This window comes from Gobius niger (assembly GCF_951799975.1).
Source record: "Gobius niger genome assembly, chromosome: 10".
Classification (NCBI taxonomy): Eukaryota; Metazoa; Chordata; class Actinopteri; order Gobiiformes; family Gobiidae; genus Gobius; species Gobius niger.
Genome location: NC_136861.1, coordinates 16,560,761 through 16,584,666, shown reverse-complemented (window position 1 = coordinate 16,584,666; position 23,906 = coordinate 16,560,761). Strand labels below are relative to the sequence as shown.

At 40.8% G+C, this 23,906-nt stretch overlaps 1 protein-coding gene across 1 annotated transcript; it reads right to left on the bottom strand.

Moving 5' to 3' along the window:
- Positions 1 to 911: 911 nt before the first annotated feature.
- map3k3 (mitogen-activated protein kinase kinase kinase 3) lies at positions 912 to 23,906 on the bottom strand. The gene is made up of 17 exons (XM_079564441.1): positions 23,702 to 23,906; positions 17,416 to 17,491; positions 16,522 to 16,643; positions 14,007 to 14,047; positions 13,569 to 13,668; positions 12,591 to 12,704; positions 11,677 to 11,794; positions 9,139 to 9,272; positions 8,018 to 8,091; positions 7,852 to 7,919; positions 7,577 to 7,672; positions 7,338 to 7,499; positions 6,895 to 7,043; positions 4,482 to 4,613; positions 4,255 to 4,384; positions 3,829 to 4,006; positions 912 to 1,891 (listed from the first exon to the last, which is right to left on the bottom strand). Exons 2-17 carry the CDS (start codon positions 17,417 to 17,419, stop codon positions 1,663 to 1,665), a joined length of 1,851 nt encoding a protein of 616 aa, XP_079420567.1. The 5' UTR covers positions 17,420 to 17,491; positions 23,702 to 23,906; the 3' UTR covers positions 912 to 1,662.

The window sequence follows — 23,906 nt, the reverse complement described above, 5'->3', positions numbered from 1 at the left end:
TAATCAGTTTTACAGACCGTACGCATCACCCCAAACATGTAAAATAGAAATATGAACTAATTTTAGCAGCTTTTGTGATATTCATCCCTTCACTTTTGAAGTTAAATAAACTTTGGGAAAAGCAAAGCCGTCTTTTCACTTGGTTATTGGACACTGATCCCTGGCTCCATTCAATTTGATTTAATATTGCCCAAATAATAACAAACGATAAACAAAGCTTCTATTATTAATGCAGTGATAAAGTATATTTTTTGTCTTGATATATCTGAAATGAAATGTTGCACCGTATAAAGAACCAGGTAACCAGAGTCCATAAGCCAAGTGTCTTTCATTTAATATCTGCAAAACCAGTTGCTTTTACCAATCTCAATCAAACAACACTAATCCAGAAAGTATCATTTGAAATATGTCTGCATATAAAAATATATATTTGCTTGTAGAAAAGTAATTAGCATGGGACTTAAATAAAAAGTACAATTCACATTTTAGAAAAGAAAATAATCTGGTTTAAAAAGAAAAAAAAAATCCCGTTGCATTCCCATGATATTCAATTTCAAAAGTGCATCTGATTTTAAATGGTCCTCTATTTCAGTGTAGTAATTAAGACCAAAGACAGCATTCACTTTGAAGTAATTGCATTAGAGCAACATAGAAGTCACTGAGTGATTGAGCCTGTTTAAAATATGACCCATATACAATATTTGGATAAGGGGAAACCCCACCTTAAGAGAGTATGTCACTTGAGCAAATACTGACAATGATTTAGATGATAACAAAATGATAGTCTTTGTTTCTTCAATACTGACATTTACAAATGTATTTGTAATATGTTCGAAAAGTAAGAAATATGTTCATTGCTCACATGCTTAACTCATGCTTGACTAAAGCTGCAGCATCTGTAAACAATACAATTCTGCTGTGATGTACTTTTCTCTACCACTGTTCAAAAGGTTTTAGGTGCTCAATATTCAACCCCCATAAGCGACCTCCATTCACTTTTCTATTTCACAAAAACATACCCACGTCCAATTTGTCTAACCTTAATGCCCGCTGGTCGACTTGCTTAAATCCTTTGTGTATCTACAGTCTCTTCAAACTTCTTTCTAACACTAGCATTTGAGCTAATATTGTATCTGTAGGATTTCTTATAAACATACTGTAAACCAACCATACATTGTAAACCTAAACAGTGAAATGTAATATCTTTCACTTTTGTCAAGTTTAGTCTCTCTCAGCCTTAACCCATGAGCTCAAAGAAAACACATAAATCCAGTGTAGATACTATAATATTCCATACAGTCTATTCCCCCCCCCCCCCCCCCCCCCCCCCAAGATGTTCTTAAGGTGGGGCTTCCAAGCTGATGTTGCATTGTGGCAAATGCAATATTTCTCGAAAAGGCACCATTTGTTAACAGATCTATTGTGTTTCTGTTTTTTATTAGAACATACAACAGAGCGCGTTTGTTTCCCTCTGGTGTCGACTTTTGGAAGAGCGTTTGTTGAGGAGGCTTGTACTGTTGAGTCCTGCTGTCATCAGAACCGTCTTTGGAGTTTCTCAAGTCTCAGACAGTCTGCGGATAACACTGACGCCTGGCGCTGTTTGGGTTTCGTGGCAGCTTCGACAGATACTGCTGTGTTTTGAGTTCATGACACCAGCAGCTTTCAGCACAGTATGTGGGAGAAGGGGTGTCTGAGCAGTTCCTCTGCACTAGGCCTCTGCTTTGCCTCCACAAAGATGCAGCGGATGAAGTCTCTGGCCGGCTCGGAGCAATGAACAGGCAGCAGGGGGTTGGTGGGCTGTGTGGCAATCTTGAAAATGGCCGCCATGGCTTCAAATTCGGCCCAGGGAGGCTTCTCTGTCAACATTTCCACTACAGTGCAACCAAGACTCCTGTAAAACACAATGATGGAGTTGTGTATTGGCAAAAATGTTTTTAACATAAGTAAAGACAGATAAACCCCAGCTAAATAGTAAAACTGCATCCTGTTTGTTGATTTTTTTACAATCTTGAAATATGTACACAATGTAAAAATTGTTAATGCCCACAGAGCTCCATTATTTGTGTGGCCAGATCCAAACGTTAAAACCAGCTTACACACACAGCTTCCCTTTATTTTTGTAGTGCCAAGAGTGAGCATTCCCGCCATTACGGCAAACACAGATTAGAAACAGTCTGGTTATTGCACATAAATAAAACCGCACTTCAAGCAAAGTCAGACATTAACTATTACGTCTGAGCATCTAGTGAAAAAGAATGTTTTGAGTGGAAACTTTCATTACTGCATTCGTTGAGGGGGTAAGCTTCAGAGACTCTCGTCCCACAGCCCTCTGCCTCCCGGGAACACTACTTCCCTCTGCAGAGCAGAACCTGAACATACCAGCCTCTGTTCAGACCTGTCTGACTGGCTGACGGCCAGAATTCCCTCACCGGGTCACAACTCACTTCCATTGCATAAGAGTGTGTTTACAGGGCACTTTTCAAACACGTCCAGATGCATTAACATTTGACAGAAGACTGAAATATTATATTATATTATTATATGTTATATTATATTAGTAATTAGGGGTGTAACGGTTCACGGGGATGTATTGAACCGTTCGGTTCGGCCTGTTCGGTTCGGTACACTTGCGTACCGTTTCGGTGTATTATTTTCATTAAATAATGTAAATTTATTATTAGCGTCATATTAAGTGCTGCGGAACAAAGTTCCTACGCGAGTTTCCGCACGGACGCTATTGAGTGACGTACATTGAAGCTGCATGAGTAGCCGAGAGAAACTACAGGCGCTGGCTTTAAGTATTTGATTAAAAGTCTTGAGCCTCGCTACAATATCCCGTCACGTCCGCACTTCAGCCAAAAAGTTACACCAGCGCTCAGAGCCGGTTCTTCGCAAACTACGTAGTGTTGTTTCACTGATTGATCAACGCGTTGTTGTTACGGGACAGGCTCTTCCAGCGCGCACTCACTCTCCGCCTACTTCGCCACATATAACACCAAAACGGAGTAGTCTGCTGAAGTGAATGAGCAGGAGAGACCGACCGCCTTCCCCCTGTCTCTTCCAAAGCGCGAGTGCTTCTCCGCTCGTGTCCCGCTCGGCCGTCTGTCTCCCGGTTCTCGCTTCGCCTCATGCGCGGCTCCTCCGCGGCTGCATCACGTCACCCGTGTCCCGGGCGCTGCTCTCAGGTTTTCTCTGTGCAGACTCTGGGCCTCACTCTCATTTAAACCCTCTTCTTACTGTGTCTGGTGAGTCTAGAGTATCAGGACAGTAGTTTGGCGAGTAGACGAGAGTAAAAAGCCGTTCACTGTGGCCTTTTTGTTGAGTTGAATCCACATGGTTCTCATGAGTTACAGTAACTCTCATTATAAGAGTGCAATTTATTTAAAATATCACCCAAATGGGTCACTTTTATTTATTTTATGCAAGAATTCTATTGTGTATTGGCAGCTTTTCAAAAGAAAAATTTTGTTAGTTCTTATTTATTTGTACCGAAAATTAACCGAACCGAGCCCTCCAAAACCGTGAACCGAACCGAATACAATTTTAGCGTACCGTTACACCCCTATTAGTAATACAAGCCAAAGGACTTTTTATAATGTTAAATGATCCTACAATTTGCCTTCCAAAGCAATGACTGTGCCATCAGACTGCTTTTAGTAATATTTACTAATTGCTAATGAGTGCTTTATTCTTTTGCTGTGGAAGAATATGATGTCAGAAGTGGCTGAAATTCATTTAATATGCATAGTAAATGTTTTCAATGAGGCAACGTGCACACAGCTGTCTTTGTATTAAACAAGTATAAGTAAACCTATGAGTTTGCCTTACCAGACATCAGCCTTCCTGCCGTAACCCTCTCCACTGATCACTTCTGGGCTCATCCAGTAGGGGGTGCCAGTCACAGAGCGGATCCCAGTGCCAGACATGCAGATGGTCTGCAACCTCTTACTGGCTCCAAAATCGCCCAGCTTCACGTTCCCCTCTAAATCCCGCAGGATGTTGGCACCTGAGAGAAAAAGAAAGTGATTCTATATCATTTTAGATTTTAACGTTTGGACAGCACGATATGAGAAAGAATTGCAATATTAAGATAATTGTCTTGAAATTTGCCATTAACAAAATTATTGCGATATTCTACTAAACCATTTCATCACAGTTAACAACAAAAAAGTGTAAATCTCAGTCAGATGAAAGACCTGAATGATGGCTTTTTGTTAGAGTGATCAAGTGAAATTCTGGAGCTAGTGTAAGCACCTTTAATGTCCCTGTGCACGATCATGTTGCTGTGGAGGTATGACATGCCCTCCAGGATCTGTCTGGTGTATTTCCGAGTCACATTTTCAGTCAGAGCCCCGTAAGCCTTCAGCTGGTCTTTCACCGAGCCCTGCAGAGGAAAACAGAGGTCGACCTTTTGCATCATGCACAATCCCCGGCCAGAGCAGGACTTCATACTATATTTGCTTTAGGAGAACAGGACTCACCCCAGGCATGTACTCCATGAAAATGGTGAGGGTTTTCTCACTGTGGTCCCTCAGACAGCCGTAATACTGCACAATGCGTTCATGATGCAGGTTTTTCAGCAGCTGGATTTCACACTCCAGAGCACTGACCTCCTGCACAGAAGACACACAGAGGAAAGTCTCAGAAATGCTTTAGTGGTTCACTTTGTGTTTGTGAAGATTCTTGTTTATTATACGGTGCATATAATTTAGTCGGATCGCGTTAGAAATGCTCCTAAAGCATCCAATTAATCAATGAATCTTCTATAACCTGACAATAATCTGACAATGAACTAATAAGAACTATTATAAATAAGACCCTATCATTTCAGGCCATTATCTCCCCCATAAAAATAATGTTATATAAAATACATCAGCTACACTTGCTGCGGTGAAACAATGTACCAATGTACATGTTTAGATGAATTAAAGCGCCCAAATTGTTCACAGCCGTGAGCTGAATCTAATTGAGTTTAATGTTTATAAAGAGCTGCCGTGTGTGACCAGTTAAGTTCTATATTATATTATACGCTCTTGAAGTACAAATCGGATCAGCGCTTTTATTCTTGGAAAAGAAACAATTCTAATCCATTATCAGTAAGTTGTCTGATGTTAGCAGCGTTGGCACAGTAACACACACACTAGTCTGGCTTACAGCACTTGTGACAATTTGTTGACTGCATGTTTCTAAACAAGATCCCAAAGTTGTCCGGAGAATGAGGCAGCAAAGCCCAGATAAAAGACATTTCAAAAAATCTCCAGATCTCGATGTCGTAGACAAATTGACGTCGAAACAAACATCTGTGTGGGGTATGCGGGGTGACGGCAGGCCGCCGCTCCAGCCACAACATTTGGCCTGTCTTAGATACAGGAAGAGTCAGCCAGTGTTTCCCCAGTGGCAGCCAGGAAGGCATGTTAAAATGGGACAGGAAGAGGGGAAAGACGGACTATAAACACGCCACTGCGCTTTGTAGAAATATCATGAGGCTCAAAGTTTAATCCAAGCGTTTGCAACCAGGTCAGCGATGAAGTAACTGATTAGTTTATTAAGACGACAATCGCATTCTTCTGCTCTGGCATCACTAAGGTCACATGTACAAAATGCAGCATGATGTCACTCGGACTGTGCTCAAACCTGTCAATATTCAACAGATCAGCTACACTAAGCTTTCAAAGAATGTGCTCATCTCAATAAAGAAAGTTAATATGTATGACTCTATGGCAATTCAAGTCCCAATCCCAATGAGTCCACTATGTTGTTTGTTCAAGATAAGGCTATAAATATGTTCACTCTATACAACTTCCGGAAAAGGCTCCTGGCTGTCCTCGAGTGACCTGCATGCAGACAACAGCAACTAAGTATGAAGTCACAATAGAGCGGCGTACAGTGAAACCAAACATGCAAACAAAAACAGACACAGAATCACAATTACGACCAAAGTGCAAAAAACACAAGATAAAAGGGAACATGATAATATGCACAGTTATAAAATGCTACATTGATCTAAAACGACTTATTAAAATGTTCCCTTGGCCTTTCTTCTGGTTTAATGAGCTCCCCTCCTTAAAGCAGTAACTTGTTTTTAATAAATCCTTTTCGTGGTCCCTCTGGGTGTAATACAAGTGTTAATGGGATGATTAGGGGGTCTTTCATCTCCCCTTGGTGTCTCTGGCCAGAAAACCACAATTGCAACTTGACTGCCACCGGACCGGAGCAACCAATACACACTAATAGAATCACGAAGATGAAGCTAACAGGCAAACGGGCAAAGCTAACTGCAGGCTAGCGCCACTTTAAACAGTATTTACAGCCAAGTTTGAGTTAATTTTTTTTTTCCATTTTGTTATTGGATGTACAATATCCCTCTCTCCCTTTGTCTTTTCTGTCAGCGTAGTATTTACTCTCACGGAAAGTTAATGAGTTAAAAAATAGCAACTTGCTATGACGCCTGCAGCTGCGCTTATGTTCTCTAGGGGCAAGAGTTACTTGCTTGGTACTGCTTTAACAAACCATGTTTCTCCAGTTCTGTGAATGAACTGTAGCTACTGTCGGAAATTGGCGGTGGTGCTAGTATCAGAAGGTAGTAGCGAGGGCAAGACTTTGGTGAATACTTTAGCCTCTTGCTGCTCAGCAAAAGAGCAGTAAGCTGTGCCAAAGTGGGAGCTGGACAGGAGGTAAGAAGAGTGTGCCCTGGTTAGGTAAGGCCACGGGGGGAGCTCAGAGAAAATTGAAAAGTTGAGCAGTTGATTCAAAAGTTATACTAAACATATGGCTCAAAGCAGAAGTTCCAAGTAGGTTTTTGATGAGGGAACAGCATTGTTTCATAGTAAAACGCTCTAAAACTTACATTTTTTGCATGACTTGAATGGATTGAGGACATTTCCGCGGTCTTACCTTGCTTGTTTCTGGGCTCTCGGGATCAAACTGGACCTGTTTAGCTGCCAGTTCCCTTCCGGTGTCCACGTCGTAGCACAGATACACCCGGCCAAATGCCCCCTGCCCAAGGAGCTTCCCTCTCCGCCAGGTCACAGGAGCACTCGGAGCTGAACAAGCAAGAATACATGTTTCAATTTCTACTATCTACTGTTTCAAGTCAGAAGATTAATCTCTAAATTCTTCATGACAAGTGTTGCAAAAGCAGTGGTGTGGAAGTTTTTGGAAAAGTTTTTGCAAAATGAACATTGTCAGCCCAGTTCAGTTTTTGACCTTGACTTCTTTATAATTATGGGATATTGGTTTTGAGCAAAATGAGAATAAACTCTTCTTTATATAATGAGTATAGTATAGTATAGTCATTTCTTTCTGTAAAAACAAAATGAAGCTGAACAGATACTGACATTTATGGTTAACCGGTCGCTCCTGTGGCCGGAGCCGGGCCTGGGAGTCCACAAGTTGCCAGCTGCCGAGGCTCTCCTCGCTGCCGTTGACCGACCTCCTCGACGGCACGAGGGTGAAGAGGTTTCCCTGTGGCCGCCGTATCCGTGGAAATGTCCGCCGACCTGACACAAGGCAGGGAATGTGTTTGCAGGAAATGAACACAATAAAACTTAGCAGTAAATTACGGAGGAGCGAGTACCTTCGCTGTGGTCTTTATGATGAAGAGAGACGTGGTACCTCCGCGGATACGTGCCGCCCTTCCCCACAATTCTGTCGTAAACGTGATTTTCCCGGTCTGTGCACATAAAGAGATCAAGCATGGACTTTAAACACGTAGCAAATGCAATGTAATGTAAACCTGGCTCTTTACTTGTACCATTTAAAGGATTTCATATGTATAAATTGTATAAAGTTTCCACACTCCCAAAGCAACAACACGTACTGATTGGAGAAGATTTGGCTTATATTTCTCACCTGCGCATTCCTGCCTGTTGTCGGGATTGCTCTTGGCTCTGTGCATCCTGGATTTCCTCAGCGACGGGCTAGAACCGAAAGACACGCACATTTCTTTCATCAACGGCTGAAAAGAATAACTTAAACAAGCTTTACTTTGGCTGTTTTTTTGCACTTTGTTGCTGACCTGTCGGAGTTGCTGTCCAGAGACTGACAACTTCCAGACACGGAGTTTTCAGCACTGCTCCACGGATCCATCACCTGCAGAACACGAGGGGGGTAACTGTGTATGATCTACATAAACACATTTGTTGACTCAGAGTAAGCTTTGTTTCAAGGGGAGAGTCAGAGGGATGATCTCTTGATCTTTACTGTTTATGATAAAAAGGATAAAGTTTATCAAGGCTTTACATAAACACGTAATAAACATAAACAACTTGAGTGTCTTGAACATATTGTTATTACTACTTTAATAGGTAAAATGCCCTTCTTATAAAAAACATACCATCTTTACTAAGCTAAATACTGCCTTTAGCTTATGCTCCTAAACACAATATCTATAATATTCTGCAGTAAATGCTAAGAAAATCAAACAATGAGAGTGCCAGATGTTTTTCCAGTTGTTCTATCTATTTCACAGTTACTTTTATGAAGTTATGAGTTGCAATTTGTCTTTGGGATGTTTTCAATGCTTAGTTTAATAAACTGTTTTATAAGTGTGTTTTTCTCCACTTTTAACCTAAAAATGACTAACCTAAATTTGTTAACATCTTGGTCCCCGCCTGAACTGAGCACATTTTCTCCAGTTTGGCTTTACCCAAATCTAAAAGCACCTTGAACAAAGCGCCTAAACAGCAACGAAATGAAAATACAGCAAAAAGAATGACAAAAACACCATTAAAAAATGATGAAAAAGCAAAAAAAAAAGACACAAAAAAGCAACAAAGAAGCATTATAAACATGCTGGAAAAGCAACAAAACCACAATAAAACGACAAAAACATGACGAAAAGTACCAAAAGCAAGGGGGGAAAAAACACAAAGAACACTATGAAAACACAACGAAAACAAGACAAAAAAGAGATGAAAACAAGACAGTTTTTTAGACCTTAGCTTTCAAATGAGGTGTTACACTGGCCTATAGGCTTTTAGATGTGGGTAAAGCTGAACTGGAGAAAATGTGATCGGTTAAGGTTGGTGTAAGAGGTTAAAAAGGCCCGATAAACCTTTTGTACTTTTGTTTTTCAATCAAAGGGTTAATAGAACAGTTGAGTTGTTTTCCCCCATTCCTGCTGTAGTGGAGACTCACACACTGGTCGCTGGTCTCGGGGATGAACTCGCCCTCGCTGTTGATGGAAGTGTAGGAGCCTTGTCGCGCGATCCTCTGCTGCCGCTCAGGAACGTAGCCGGGAGGCGGAGAACTGCGGCCTGTGTTCTGGGACCCTGTAAGACACAATAGCAAACATTCATAAAGGTTTGAAATGTTACGTGTAATCTAAAGATAAAGAATTTCCAAGTTGTGTGATCTGCGCCAACAATTAGGAAGATCTGGGTGGACAACAGCTAGGTTTTGTGGTCGTTTGTGTGATGTTGGAAAGAAACGTGTGGGGAGTTAGAGCCAGAGTGGGAACATAATATGAGACACAAACTTCATTCATAATTTCCAAATGAAAAGGGGAATATTTAAGTATGGTTAGCCAATGTCCTGTCCACAACAAGTGTCCCGTATTTTCCAGACTATAATTCGCACGTTTTTCATTGTCTGGCTGGGGGTGCGACTTACACTCAGGTGCGACTTATATATCAAAGTATATAATCACACAATGTTTGTTATTTTCACACTGACTGCCGTGAGAGTGCGCTCTAGGCTTGTGTACCAGTATCTGCTAATCACTGAAGATTTAACAAAAACGGTAATCGAGCAGCAGAAAGAAGGTTTGGAGTGAGCGAGGACCTTGTGAGGGACTGGCAAAAAGCAGAGGTTACTCTTACTGCCATGAAGAAAACTAATCACGAAAGCTAATCGCGAGCTAAAAGCTAGATGGCCATAGCTAGAAGAATGAGCAAATGGGTGCTTGAACAACGTGATGCCAGGAGAGGCTTGTCAACGGTGCAGTTACGCCTCCATGTCCAGGTAGTTGCCAAGGCTGGTGCTACTTATACTCTGGTGCATCTTATAGTTCGAAAAATATGGTAGGTTAGATCAGTGGTTCTCAACCTTTTGGAGCCGCGACCCCCATGATAACAGGTAAAGGGGTTCGTGACCCCCCACCTGGGTTTTACCGTGAAAAATAGGAACATTAGCGTACATAATTCTTAAAAAACACAGAAAAAAACAAATAGCTGAAATAAAATTCATCAAACTATGATCAAATAATGGCACTCTGGTAAAGTAGCAAACACATGCTACAATAAAACATTCGATTATATGCTAATGAAAATATGTATATTTTATCTAAATGATCTGGTAACCCCCCAAATTTGTCTCGCGACCCCCTTGGGGGTCCCGACCCCCAGGTTGAGAACCACTGGGTTAGATAAATGCCACCGAGCTGATCAGAATGAAGTCACATTGCAGAAGAAACATATGAAAGTGGCCCAGATGTATTTGGCAAAAAAAAAAAAGAAATCAGATGTTGTTGATGCTACAAAGATCAGACACAGGTTGCAAATGTCCAAAAACATTGGGTCACTTCAGCCTGCAGTCTGAACTGTCTTTGATTTCGAGTGTTTGACTGGGACTCTTTAGTTTGGCATGTGATAAAAGTCTGACAGATTGACTTTAATCATGGTTTAGACAGTGTTAATTAGAAATGCATTTTTGTCTGGGGCAGCATAATGTCTTTGCTGTTGATCTTAAATCCCTATCCAATGGTGGCACTTTGTCGGCAGCTTGGAAAACAGATGAGCTGCACATTGTTTTGAGGGGGTGGTTAAACCAGATCTCGAACCTCATTGGCCAAGAGCAAATGAAATAACCGTTCACTCGAGGCAACAACTTCTGACTCAAAGCGCCCCTTGTAATGGGTTAATCCTTCTGCAGCCGACTTGATTTAGATTCGGGGAAAAAGTGTAAACCAGGCCACACTAATAACACTGAGTAATCAGATTGGCTGCTCTCCAGTAGCCATCTTCTAGTAATGGTGAACAGGAAAAGGAAGGGGACCCATTGCTTGGAAGGGAAGCTAAGAACAAGCAGCAGAGAGCCGAGAAGAGGTGACAGAGAGTGCACGTAGGAGAGCTGTGCTACTAAATGGAAATTGACAAACACTGTGATGGCTAAAATGCTATTGTTAATATAGGGTGGTACATTATATTAAAAATGTTATAGCAATATTAGATCAGCTTCAATGCTACAAGAATAATCAATGCATAAATCTTGTGTATGATCGCGAAACTTAAGAGGTTTAAGTTTAAGTTATGTCATGTTTTTTTTTAGTGCCAGTTAGTCTCAGGGTTTAAGTCTTAAATTTGATTTCCACACTTCAGCCAAGTTTCAGCCAGTAAAAAATGTATGTAAAAAATCTTTCTTGAATACCACGACAACAATAATATTGCAATATGTCAATAAACCATTTCAACACAGTACAACTCATCCACGGCACTTCAAAATTCAAATTGTGTCAAAAAACAATCCTAAAAATGTAGCTAAATTAAGTAAACCTGATGTGATAGCAACAAATGTGTTAAGCTCAGTCAGATGGAAAAGCACAGTGATTTTGTAATATATTGTGACTATATGGAAACTGTGTCACCTAATAATGCGCTAACAATAATTTGTCGATACACTGTGCAGCCCTATTATCAAATATCACATCATGCCAGCAACAAGTGAAGTAAAAAGTACCGGTTGAATGGTGGCGACCTCTGGACTCGGGCGTCTGGTACCCAGTGCTGTCTCCAGCCGACTGCGAGGAGCTGATCCTCACCTGCTTACAGGGCACTGGGTGCGAGGAGGACACAGTCTGAGAGAAAACAGTCCAGGAAATAATATGAGAAACGTTACCAGGTTTTATGCAGGGAGTAGCATGTTGAATACAGTGCTTTTTAATGCCATTGTAAAGCAACAAGTGTATCATGTCTTAAGACTTGCAAATCTTCATTACGCAGAGGGGGCACAACAGGAAAATTCTGAGCAAAAATAAAACAAAACAAAAATTCAGTATAACCTGTAATTGAAAGGGTTTGGAATGTATAATTTTGTGTTTTCCATGAAAATCATGGAGCAACAAAAGAGTTTTAGAAATTTAAGGCCTGGTTGTAAAAAACAGGAATGCATTTTAGGCAGAATGGAATTTTACATTTAAAAAGACACACAAAATTACACAATGATCATTATGTTTCTCAACACTGCACATCCTTTTGGCTGAATGCTAGTGTGTCCAGTTGCCAGATGATGATTAGTAGATGTATTTACTCAAATATGTTTCCCTCTCTGCAAATTTTATATTAATGAGTCAGTATTGTAATATGTATTTTAGGACAATGGGCTTTTACTGAATTTCAATGTATCTACAAAAAGGAGAACCACACCAGCTTTGTCAACAACGTGATGCTGAAATAAAAATAAATGGGGAACCTGTTTTTTCTCAACCCTTTTCTCAATGTTGTGACACATTCAACTTAACCTTTTACAGCCCAATGTCCAAATGACAGGACAAGAGCGAAATCACTAACGCTCTTTCTTTCTCAAGAAGCAAAAAAAAAAAACACCTAGCGAGCAATTTTTTTTTTAATAGATTTCTTCTCACTGTGTCTTACATTGGCAGGCTCTGGCGTCAGCAGCAGGACCCGAATGCTTTTCATGTTGGAGCTGCGGTCGAGCAGGTCTATGGCCTTGTCCAGGTCGTCTTGACTTCTGAGAGGGATCGACAACTGACGGGACACAACACAGAGATCACACATCCCGAAAAAGAGCCACTTGAGGCATTTCATAAAATATTACTGTATTTTCTGGACTATAAGTCGCACTTTTTTTCATAGTTTGGCTGGGAGTGTGACTTATACTCAGGTGCGACTTATATATCAAAATATATAATCTCACATGTTATTTTCACACTGACAGCTGCTAGAGGGCGCTCTAGGCTTGCGCACTAGTATCTGCTAAGACTGAACACAAATGCCCCCCAAAAGCAAATCATATTCTGCAGATTACAGGCAGCAAGTAGAGAAATATGCACCCGAAAATAGTAATGGAGCAGCAGAATAAAAGTTTAGAGTGAGCAAGGAAAGCGGAAGTTACTCTAACTGCAAAGAAGAAAAAAAAAAGTTAATTGCGGATAAAAAACTAGAAGGCCACAGCTAGAGAAACGAATTCGCAAATGGATGCTCGAACAACGTGATGCCAGTAGAGGTTTGTGCCAGGGGGGCTGGTGCGACTTATTCTCCGGAGCGACTTATAACGTATATGTTTTTTTCTTCTTCATTATGCATTTTTTGGCTGGTGCGACTTATACTTTAGAGCGACTTATACATGTTTTTTTCTTCTTCATTATGCATTTTTTAGCTGGTGTGACTTCTACTCGGACTGATAGTCCGAAAAATACAGTCATAATTCATCTTTACAAGGTGATCCAACGTCAATAGATGGCACTCAAACACAGGTCTAGATTATGTTATGGTTTTGCTCTTGCACCAATGATGCACATATAGTACTCTCGCTCCGACAAAGCAAAATCCCACAAGGCCTTGCAGATAGAGAGAGAAGATGAAAGCTCAGCAGTGTTGTGCCATCTTTACCTCGTTGTTCATATAATGTAGGTCTAACTGCTGTCCGAACACACTCTTGACTTTCTGGTGGATTTCTTCAAACTGCACTGGCCGCCCAAACATTAGGATTCTTCACAAAAAATAAGAAGAAAGATAAATCACACATTTTTACTTCTCAAAGCCACATGCAAAAGACAACACAACGTTTTTGCCGGATTCCTGTTAAGTACACCTAGCATATTTGAGGTGAGCGCTGGCAGCCATCGTGTAACCGCAGTCCTTTCCCCTTTCCACTCGCATACCAGTCTGAATCAGCAGCAGGAGTGTGTGTCTGACTGATGTGCGCGCTCTCTCATGAGCTGACACATGTAACAAGAACAGCGTGCCGCCGAAAACGCTGTGTACATGACCCCTGACCTTTTCTGAGAGCTATTAGTGAAGAGCGAAAAAGAGCGCCACTGTACGTACCTCCTCTCGCCGGAAAACTCAAACTTTATCCTCACGTCGTCCTGAAGGAAAAGCAAAAGTGCAGCAGAGGTCAGCGTCTATCGCAAAAGCAAGTATTTATCTGATCTATCTGTGTTACTTTAATTAAAATGATCATAGAAGTATTGGATGTACATTCTTTACGTTATTACTCATGCAGCAACCAATTATTAATACCTCTCGAACCACATTTTTGTAAAAGTGACCCTAAAAAGTGACCTTGCAAGTTGTAGAATTAGTTTGTTAGACTGAGTTTGGACCATAACTAACATTTTAATTAAGATGCTTCCTCTTTCATTGTTGGTTTTCAAGTATGGGGCCTTTAAAGCAGCACTAAGTAACTCATGCCCCTAGAGGCCATAAGCACCACTGCAGGTGACGTAGCATGTTGCATTCTTTTACTCATTAATTGTCCGTGAGAGTAAATACCACGCTGACAGAGAAGACAAAGGGAGAGAGAGATATGGTACATCCAATTACACAATATTTTTTTTCATTCAAACTTGGCTGTAAATACTGTTTAAGTGGCGCTAGCAGTTAGCTTTGCCCGTTAGTCTGTTAACTTCTTCGTGATTCCATTAGTGTGTATTGGGGCCTCCGACCCGGTGGCAGCGAAGTTGCAAGTGTGGTTTTCTGGCCAGAGACCCCCATCAACACTTGTATTACCCCCAGAGGGACTACGGAAAGGATTTATTCAGGTAAATACGTTCATTAGTACTGCTTTAAGGCTGAACAAAATGAGCAAAAATTGTGTGTAACCTTCACGATACATTGTGCAGCCCTGGTATAGTTGCATACTTAAGCAAATAAAAGCAATAAGCAGCTGATCCAATACGGAAATAAAACTGATCCAAAACAAACTACACCAACATTTTACATGGAAACTGCAGTGTGCTCATTATCAGAAAATGTTTTAGATAAACTTAGAACAATTAAAGATGCTAAAATAAAGTTTTTCTTCAACTACTTTGTGCAGTTGGCTACTTTGTGCTCTTCCATAAAGTTTGTGGCATGAATAAAATACAGAAGTGGGTGGTCTTCTCCTTTTATGCAGAAGCTAAAGTAGATGTAGACACAAAACTTTCTACGGTATATCTGTTACACATATGCTGCAGTAACAAATTGTGGTTGAGTGCCTCTAATGGATGTGCGTTTTATTCACACGTGTGGGCAAAGCAAAGTGCAGTTAGCAACATGAATAATCCTTTACACAGTAACATACTGCTGTAGTGGTGGTCCGCAGTCAAAAGCTCCACAGACGTACCAAGACAAACACTGCCCCTGTGTTTAAGCACTTCCTGAATATATTCATAGGCTCAAACATTAGGCCTCTTTCCATCATCTGACTCCATAAGTCTCTTTGAAACTTCACAGATTAAAGTCCAAAGCGTAAACCATACCATTAGAGGCAACATAAAGCTAACAGTGTAGCGAAAGCCAACTGCAACAAATTAAATTGCTTAACCAGATCTGGTCTACGTTTCTGGTTTAATGAGGACAAAGCTGTTACAACTATAAGGTAGTAATATGTATCTTTTGTGCCACTTCTAAACACAGACACATCAAGAGCTCTATGTTAGCTCAACATAGTCCATAAAAACTAAAACAAATTTGACATAATTTTTGTATACATGAGGCAACAATCCAGAGCTCTATCTGATGTGTGAAAGCTCAACCCCTGCTCCTGTTCAGCGAACGATCACAGTAACATACACAGAACTGACCTCAGACTGGCATCTGAACTTTACTCCTCCGCTGGCTAAACGACGCAGAGATTATGAAGAAAAGAAACATGCTCAACTACTCCGCGATAATACAGTATAAACTTCTCGGCAGTGAAGTGCTTCACGTCCGAACAGCTGTTTCTGCTCGCCATCGTTTGACTTTACTGTGCTTTTAACGAGCATTATCTCTGCAAAAATAGCCATTAATAAAAGAGTAAGAAACTAAGCATGTGTTTAAGTGCTCGAGTCAGTATTTTACACCCTGGGTCATTAACCTTTGTTATTTTGTCAAAAACAAGCCCGCTGTGGTTTTCAACTGGTGCCAAGCCGTGACCCAAAGCAGAAATTATTAAATATAATACTAGAATTTCCCGCAAATTATTGTTCAATAAACATTAAGATATTGAACTGCAAAGCTGAAATCCAGATCAAAACAGGAAAAGTCATTTTAACAGACTCAGGTGTTGTTTTTACACTTTTCCAATAGATAAATATTAAATGAAATGTTCCCAGGGAAAGGCTTGTGAGACGACACACTGAAAATGTGTCTCATTTTTAGGTCGCAACCCACCAGTTGAGAACCACTGTTTTAAAGGATGGACGGTAACAACCAATGAAATATGGGATAAAAGCTGTCGAGAACAAGATAAATGAAAAACACTCTGACAGACACAAACCGGAAACCCAGTGATCATATCTCCTGCCTTGATACTCAAAACATTCATCAAAAACGACTGAAAACATCCAGCACTTTTCAGCTTCATTCTAGTCACCTGTCTGTTGACCGGAGCTGGAGTCTTGGCCTTGCAGTTGTCGTAGGACAGAATGGGCTGGCGCCGCGTCATCTGCAGAGCCACCAGGTCCTTCATGATGGAGTGGAGCGCCTGCCTCTCATCTGCACAGGGAACATCGCTCGTGAGCATGTTGTCGGACTGAAAATAGGACTCAAAATGACAATTGTTTTTAAATGACGGAAAGGGGAACTAAGAGGACTGAGATCACAGTGAAAGTCTGCGGCTGATGTACCTGTTGTAAACATTACCACCTTCCACGGACAGCAACCACAAACTGACCGTAATAGGGAGTAAACTGTGTGGGAGGTTTCAACCGAAATACCCAGTTCAGGAGCGTCATCTCACGTAATTGTTAACAATATCTCACAACAAATCCAATACTAGTCTTGTTCTAAATGCTTTTTCAGTTTAATATCTCTTCTCATTTTATTTCAGTGATTATTTGGTAAAACATTTTGGCTTCTCATGAAATGTCCTTCATAGTTTTACTCCATAACTCCCTGTTTTCACAAGAAACACACTTTTTTTATTAGCGGTATTAAGATAGCCCTTCCTCACTGATACTCTCCTGTCCAAGAGCATTAGCCCCACATGAGAACCGCTTTACACACTATTATCTTATTCCCATGTTTGATCTCAGAGTAAGTTCGGATTTGGCTGGACAAACTCAGCAAGAGAAAATATCCCTCTTGTGTGGATTGGACCGACATCACAGGTTCCCGGGACAGCAGCTCTCCCCCGGACCCCCATCTCCACGGACCCAAAAACCCATCATTGGGACCTCAGGGGCACAGTGAGCTGCGTGGGTTAGGTTTTATCGCTGAGGGAACATGCCTTGGCCGTCTGTCTAACATCACAGTGAAGGAGACTCACTCATGGCGCCGCTGCTTGTGGACTTGGTGGTCTACCGAGCCGCTGTCCAAAAATGTGTCTCTGTGCTGCCAACGGCCTGAGAGAAGAAGAAAACATCAGAAAACCATTTGATTTACGAGGCACATTATTAAAGAGGGGGTATTATTCTTTTGGCAGGTATTTGGTAATAATGTCAAACACATCTTTATCTTACACTTATAAAATACAATATTGATCTAAAACATCTGAAAAAAACTGTTTCACATCCTCCATGTGAGCTACCATAAGCCCCTCCCACCCCTTCCTCTTGCTCTTCTTTGCTGCACAGCTCTTTCAGTAAAGAGAAAAAAATATGTAATGTAGAGAAGTGATGGCAAGTGTATTTACATCGCGATAAAGCTTAACAAGAGATCCAGAAGTGAGGAAGGCATTTCCTGGATACACAGAACTTCAAGAGGAGTGTTTTTGGGAGCCACCGAAGATCCAAAGATTGCTAAAGATGCGTGAGTGGCTCAAAAACAACTCCAGGTCTGTTTTAGATGAGAGAACAACATTGTACGATAGTAAAACAAAAGCTCTAAATGCCTGAAACAAAGTCCAGCTTTTTTTTAACAATATGTAAAGCTCTATCATTTATTCATTAAAGCAGTACTAAGCAACACATGCTCCTAGAGGCCATAAGTGCCACTGCAGGTGTCGTAGCATGCGTTTTTTTTTATTCATTAATTGTCCGTGAGAATAAATACTACGCGGACAGAAAAGACAAAGGGAGAGAGGGATATTGTACATCCAGTTACACAATGGAGATATTTTTTTTCACTCAAACTTGGCTGTAAATACTGTTTAACTGGCGCTAGCCTGCAGCTAGCTTTGCCCGTTAGCCTCTTAGCTTCTTCTTCATGATTTCATTAGTGTGTATTGCACCTCTGACCCAGTGGCAGTGAAGTTGCAATTGTGGTTTTCTGGCCAGAGACACCAGGGGGAGATGAAAGACCCCCCAATAATCCCATTAATACTTGTATTACCCCCAAAGGGACTTACGAAAAGCATTTATTATGGTAAACAAGTTACTTAGTACTGCTTTAAAAATGTCAATTTAAAAAACATAAGAGTATTCAGCTTTAATTTATGTGCCCAAAGAAAATACAAAACAAAAAAACATTGTTGCCAGCAGAAGGTGTATGGTCTTAAGTGAAGATGTTTATATGTAGCTATTAGCAAGGCATAGTTTGTAGCAACTGCAATTTGAGCGCTGAAATGATCAGTTATAGGTGCACCATCTCATGATATCAGCTAGAGAAGTGGAGCATTTTGAGCCTTTGAGGGAGAGGACTAAATAACAGAAACAATAGGCATCATAACATGGCTGAGATGCAGTTCTTTTACGCAAAAAAAAAGTGTAAATCTCAGTCAGATGGAAGACCTGGGTGAGGTAATATGATGATATAAAGTGCAGCCCTAATGCAGAATACCTCAAACAACACAAAACACGGTTCAAGGATGATTTAATCACATGAAAACTGAATAAGTGCTTTAAGCAGCATGCACCATATTGTCCCGTGTAAGCACAATTCAAGCTAATATATGTTTGGTTAAATTCAAACCAGAACAAGTACTGAAAAATATAGTGCAGGTGAACATTAAAGACACATGGAGTCCATAGAGTGAAACATAAATCACATGATAACATCTGATGATCTGGAGCAGCCTCTTTATAGTCATTCTTAAAAGCCTTAAGCTCGGGTGATTAACAATGACATTTAACAGAGACACACTCTCATTTACAGGAAAAAGCCCATGTTCTGGGGCTTGATTCATGACAGCAGCAGAAAACCTATAGAAACTCTCTCTCCTCCAGTCTGTTCCAATCACATTCCGGCTGCAGTGCATGTGAGTGAGACAGAAGGAGACAATTGGAAACGGCTGCGTCCAGTCTGGCACAGTCGGGATGGGGAAGAATGTTTTGAGATGGAGTTTGTGCCATGTTAAATATCCACTATCGTCAGACCCAGACTTGGTTTGCACAAGCAACAAAAAAGCCCCTGCTGCAGCCCTATTGTTGTTGTTAGCTGGGCCTTAGTATCAACATCAATATAAACGGAGGCATTTCCTTCAATGGAGAAGGCTTCCCCACATTTACACCAAGAAACCAAGGAATTGAAGGCTATTCCAGAATCAATCTGAGCTGCTGGGTTCAAGTTACCTCAAGGAAATGTGTTGCAATTAGATAAACTTTGGTTTGTTAAACATGACTCAGCATATTCCGAGTTCAATGTGTGGTGGGTGGGCCAATGTATGAAAAGGGTGTGGGGGGAGCAATGATATGTTGACTAAAATTGCATAATCATTTCCTGACACAAATATAATCTTATATCTGCACAGTAGACATAAAAAACTACAGCTTTCACAATATCCATCCAGCCATCAATTTTCTTCCGCTTTATCCTGGGCCGGGTCGCTGAGGCAGCAGTCTCAGCAGAGATGCCCAGACTCACAATAAACTTGCTAAAATCAATATCTCAACAAATCAAGAACAATAAGCTCTGTAATCCCCGCAGAAACGGGTAAAATCAGTAACTTCAGTCAGTTACTTTTTGCAAAATTGACAATATAGTTTGTTTGATCGAAGACAATCAGTGTACCCCCTTGTATGTGGATGTCACTTCCTTCAACTGAATTATGAAATATTTAATAATAGAACCTCTTTTATGAACGCTTTCAACAAGACCATTGCCATGAACTCTAGCTTTCTGCCAAGTAGTTCCTGAAACAATCAGAATTATTTGCATTGCAACTTATTTTCATGGCTCTCCGACTTGAACCTTATTAAGCAGTTATTATTCTGATTGTCGTCAGTTATTACCCCACACCAACATTACTGCCCTATGACCTGAAATGAACCTAAACCTACATCATAACACAAACAACCGACAGACTGATGCTGTGAGGTTCAGGTCGGTGTTGAATTGTCAGAGGAGTAAAGGAGTAAAGGAGAGACTTGTTCATAAACCTCTAGAGTCAGCAGCACCAGAGGCGGCTCATTGACTCTTTATTTCTGGGTAATAATCACCCACAGGAATGTCGGGCACGTCCTCCTGAGCTCCGTGAAGCTCTGCCAACTTATGTTCAAGCAGCTCATGTTCCTTCAGCAACCACCAACTCTTCAAGACGCAGCGTAAATTTACATCTTAAAGCAGCCGTTTAATGTTACGCTGATTTTTATTTTATTTTTTAGCTTTAAAGAAGGTAGTTCCCTCATGAAAACCTTCTGAGGCTGATTGTTTATAAAGTCCAAATAATCCCTTTACAAGAAATGTTATGGTTATTATTAATTGATTAGTTGTTACATCTTAATTCAACAGAACTAAAGTAGACTACAAAGCAGAACTGAGTAACTCATGCCCCTAGAGGCCATAAGGGCCACTGCAGGTTGTGGTTTTTTACTCATTAATTGTCCGTGAGAGTAAATATTACGCTGACAAAAAAGACAAAGGGAGAGAAGGATATTGTACAACCAATTACACAATGGAGATCATTTATTTTACTCAAACTTGGCTGTAAATACTGTTTAAGTGGCGCTAGCCTGCAGTTAGCTTTGCCCATTAGCCTGTTAGCTTCTTCTTCATGATTCCATTAGTGTGTATTGGTGCTCCGACCCGATGCAGGGAAAGCTGCAAGTGTGGTTTTCTGGCCAGAGACACCAGGGGAAGATGAAAGACCCCTAATCATCCCATCAACATCCAGAGGGACTACGAAAAGGTTTTATTAAGGTAAACAAGTTACTTTAACTGCTGCTTTTTAATCCTTTCATATCTGGGACTTTCATGTACAGTCCAGTCCATCACGAGAACTCTGCACCACATTGAGCTCTTGTGGTCACTGCCATAAGAACTAATCCTCTTTTGCCTTCTGATTTTATTTACATCCCTGTTGGTATGAGAGGAATCCACTGTAGAGGCAAGCCTGTTCGCTGCCGGCCCCGTCCCGTCAGCTGGGCCTTGCGCTTTGTTTTCCTTGTCTCACATTTCCAGGACTTGCAGGATTTTCCAGGATTTTCTTCCCGCTCTCTTCACTGTCTGCTCCGAGGTGTTTAGTCTGAGGAGGTTTTTCCCCAGCCACAGGCCTTGCTCTGTCTCTGAACGTTACAGTAAAAAAAAAAAAAAAAAACCTGGCAAAACTTTGTCTTGTTTCAGGTGTGCTAACTGCTAACCGGGGTCAGTTCAGGCACACAGCGGGACGCGTTCAATTTAGGCTGTGCTGGAATATTTAAGTTTTGTGCTGAGTCATTTAACTATCTAGTAGGTTGTATCTTGCTTTGATCTCTTTTGTGGAGGACATCCTCATCTACAGGGAGAGAAGCTGAGAGCACATCCCTCAGCTTTCCAGTTCTGTTGAGTCATGTTTTGCCAAAGAAACATCTGCTTCTGTCCTTCTTTTTCAGCCTGTGAAAGTGCTTTTGGTCATAACAGTATTGTTACTCGGCAATGACCGACCAGAGGCGGCTGTTAATGATGGCCTACACACAGCAGCAAACCAGCGTCTGCCATTATCACGGTGTCTGTGGTTGACTTTTATTCATTATGTCATTTCAATTCACAACTTCTTTATAATGATGGTGTCAGCTCGACAGTGTCAGAAGAGATTATCGTGTCACGGCCCCCTTATCGATCTGCAGAGCTGATGGGGCCCCCCAGCTAAAATAATTCACTCTGTTCAAGGAATTTGTTATGCTTTACATTAGGGCTGAAACAACTAATCGATTAATCGACACCTAATCGATTACTAAAATAGTTGTCAACTATTTTAGTAATCGATTAATCGTTTTCTAGCAAACACAAACTAAAATAGAGCAAAAAAGACATGACAATTATGTATTTTGGATGAAAACCTACTTTGTTTTTAAAGTTAGGGTCTGCAGTGTTTTGTACATTATAAATTTCATAAATATCTGTCTTTGTCTCGTCCAATCAGAAAGCAGAATTAGCACAAAGAGCCTCCTACAAATGTTTACTTTAAGTTTACTCCATCAACACTTCCTCAAGCGGCGCCACTTTAGCTTTATGTGATAAAAAAAAAATGAAATGAAAAAAAGAAATACAATTTCCATGCACCTCTCACAGCCAAGCGATTAATCGATTAATCGTAAAAATAATCGGTCGATTAATCGATTACCAAAATAATCGTTAGTTGCAGCCCTACTTTACATGGGCTTCTTCAGGCGGTGCTCAGAGACATCTGGTATTCCAGACTTTATTTATGTGAATTATTGAGTCCAAATTAGATCCTTTTAGAACCTTTGTGGATCCAAGTGAAGTCATGATTTTTTCTTAGCCTGCAGGTACTTTGGTCAAATAAATCGAGGTGGTACTTGGAGACTTCTCGACTGGAGAGTTCACAGCCTATGGGCATTTGAAAACTACGCTTTTGTTTCTTTTTAGCCATGTTTTTGTTGCTTTTTAACTGTTCTAATGCATTTTTGTTGAGTTTCTGTTGTTTTTTGTCATGTTTTGTTGCCTTTTTTTTGTAACTGCTCTAATGCATTTTTGTAACCGTTTTTGCCATGTTTTTGTTGTTTTTGGCCATGTTTTGTTGCTTTTGCATTGTTTTTGTTCATTTTTGCCATGTTTTTGCATTTTTTTTGTAACTGTTCAAATGCATTTTTGCAGCTGTTTTTGTTGAGATTGTGTTGCTTTTTTGCCATGTTTTTGAAGTTTTTTTTGTCCATGTTTTTGTTGCGATTTTTCAAACTGTTCTAATGCATTTTCGCAACTTTTTTTGTCGAGTTTTTCATCTTTTTGGTCATGTTTTTGTTGTTTTTTGGTCATGTTTTTGTTGCTTTTTGTCCATGTTTTTGTTGCTTTTTTGCCATGTTTTTGTTGCTTTTTGTCCATGTTTTTGTTGCTTTTTTGCCATGTTTTTGTTGCTTTATGTCCATGTTTTTGTTGCTTTTTTGCCATGTTTTTGTTGCGATTCTTGTAGCTGTTCAATGCATTTTTTTTTGTTGCATTTTCATCCTCGTTTACATCCCCGCTTCATTGCTATTCTGCGACTTGTTTTCAAGAAACATTTAGCAGAAGCCAAACTGGACAAAATGTGCTTGGTTCAGGTGGGAGTTAAGCGGTTAAGTTTGAGAACCTCTGCACTAGAGTAATAATATCTAAAGTAAGGTATAATTACATCATGTTGCTTCTTAAATAACACGGGCTTGCAAAAACGGAGCCGGTTTCTGGGCTGTTTCAGGCACGAGACAAGTTATTTCAGTTCGACACGTGACCAGCCTAATGTAAACTCGCCTGTCATCACTCACCTGTCACCTGTGGTCACGTGTTTAGCGGCGCGGGTCACGCACGGTCTCGCGTCCATCGGTGCTGCCCCTCACGCGCGCAAAGTCACGGGTCCGTGCGCGTGCGTGTGCCATGGGGTCAAGTTCTGCAGCGGCGGGGGGGCATCGAGACGTCTTTCTTTACCGCAGCAAAAGACAAAGATAAAGTCCCGGGACAGTTCAGTCTAGA

Excerpts from the sequence above, each read along its gene's own strand:
- map3k3 (XM_079564441.1), bottom strand. Across the intron at positions 12,705-13,568 it reads TACATTATATGAACAACGAG|TTGTCGATCCCTCTCAGAAG; the intron begins GTAAAGATGGCA and ends GTGTCCCGTCAG. Across the intron at positions 7,500-7,576 it reads TCATAAAGACCACAGCGAAG|GTCGGCGGACATTTCCACGG; the intron begins GTACTCGCTCCT and ends GCCTTGTGTCAG.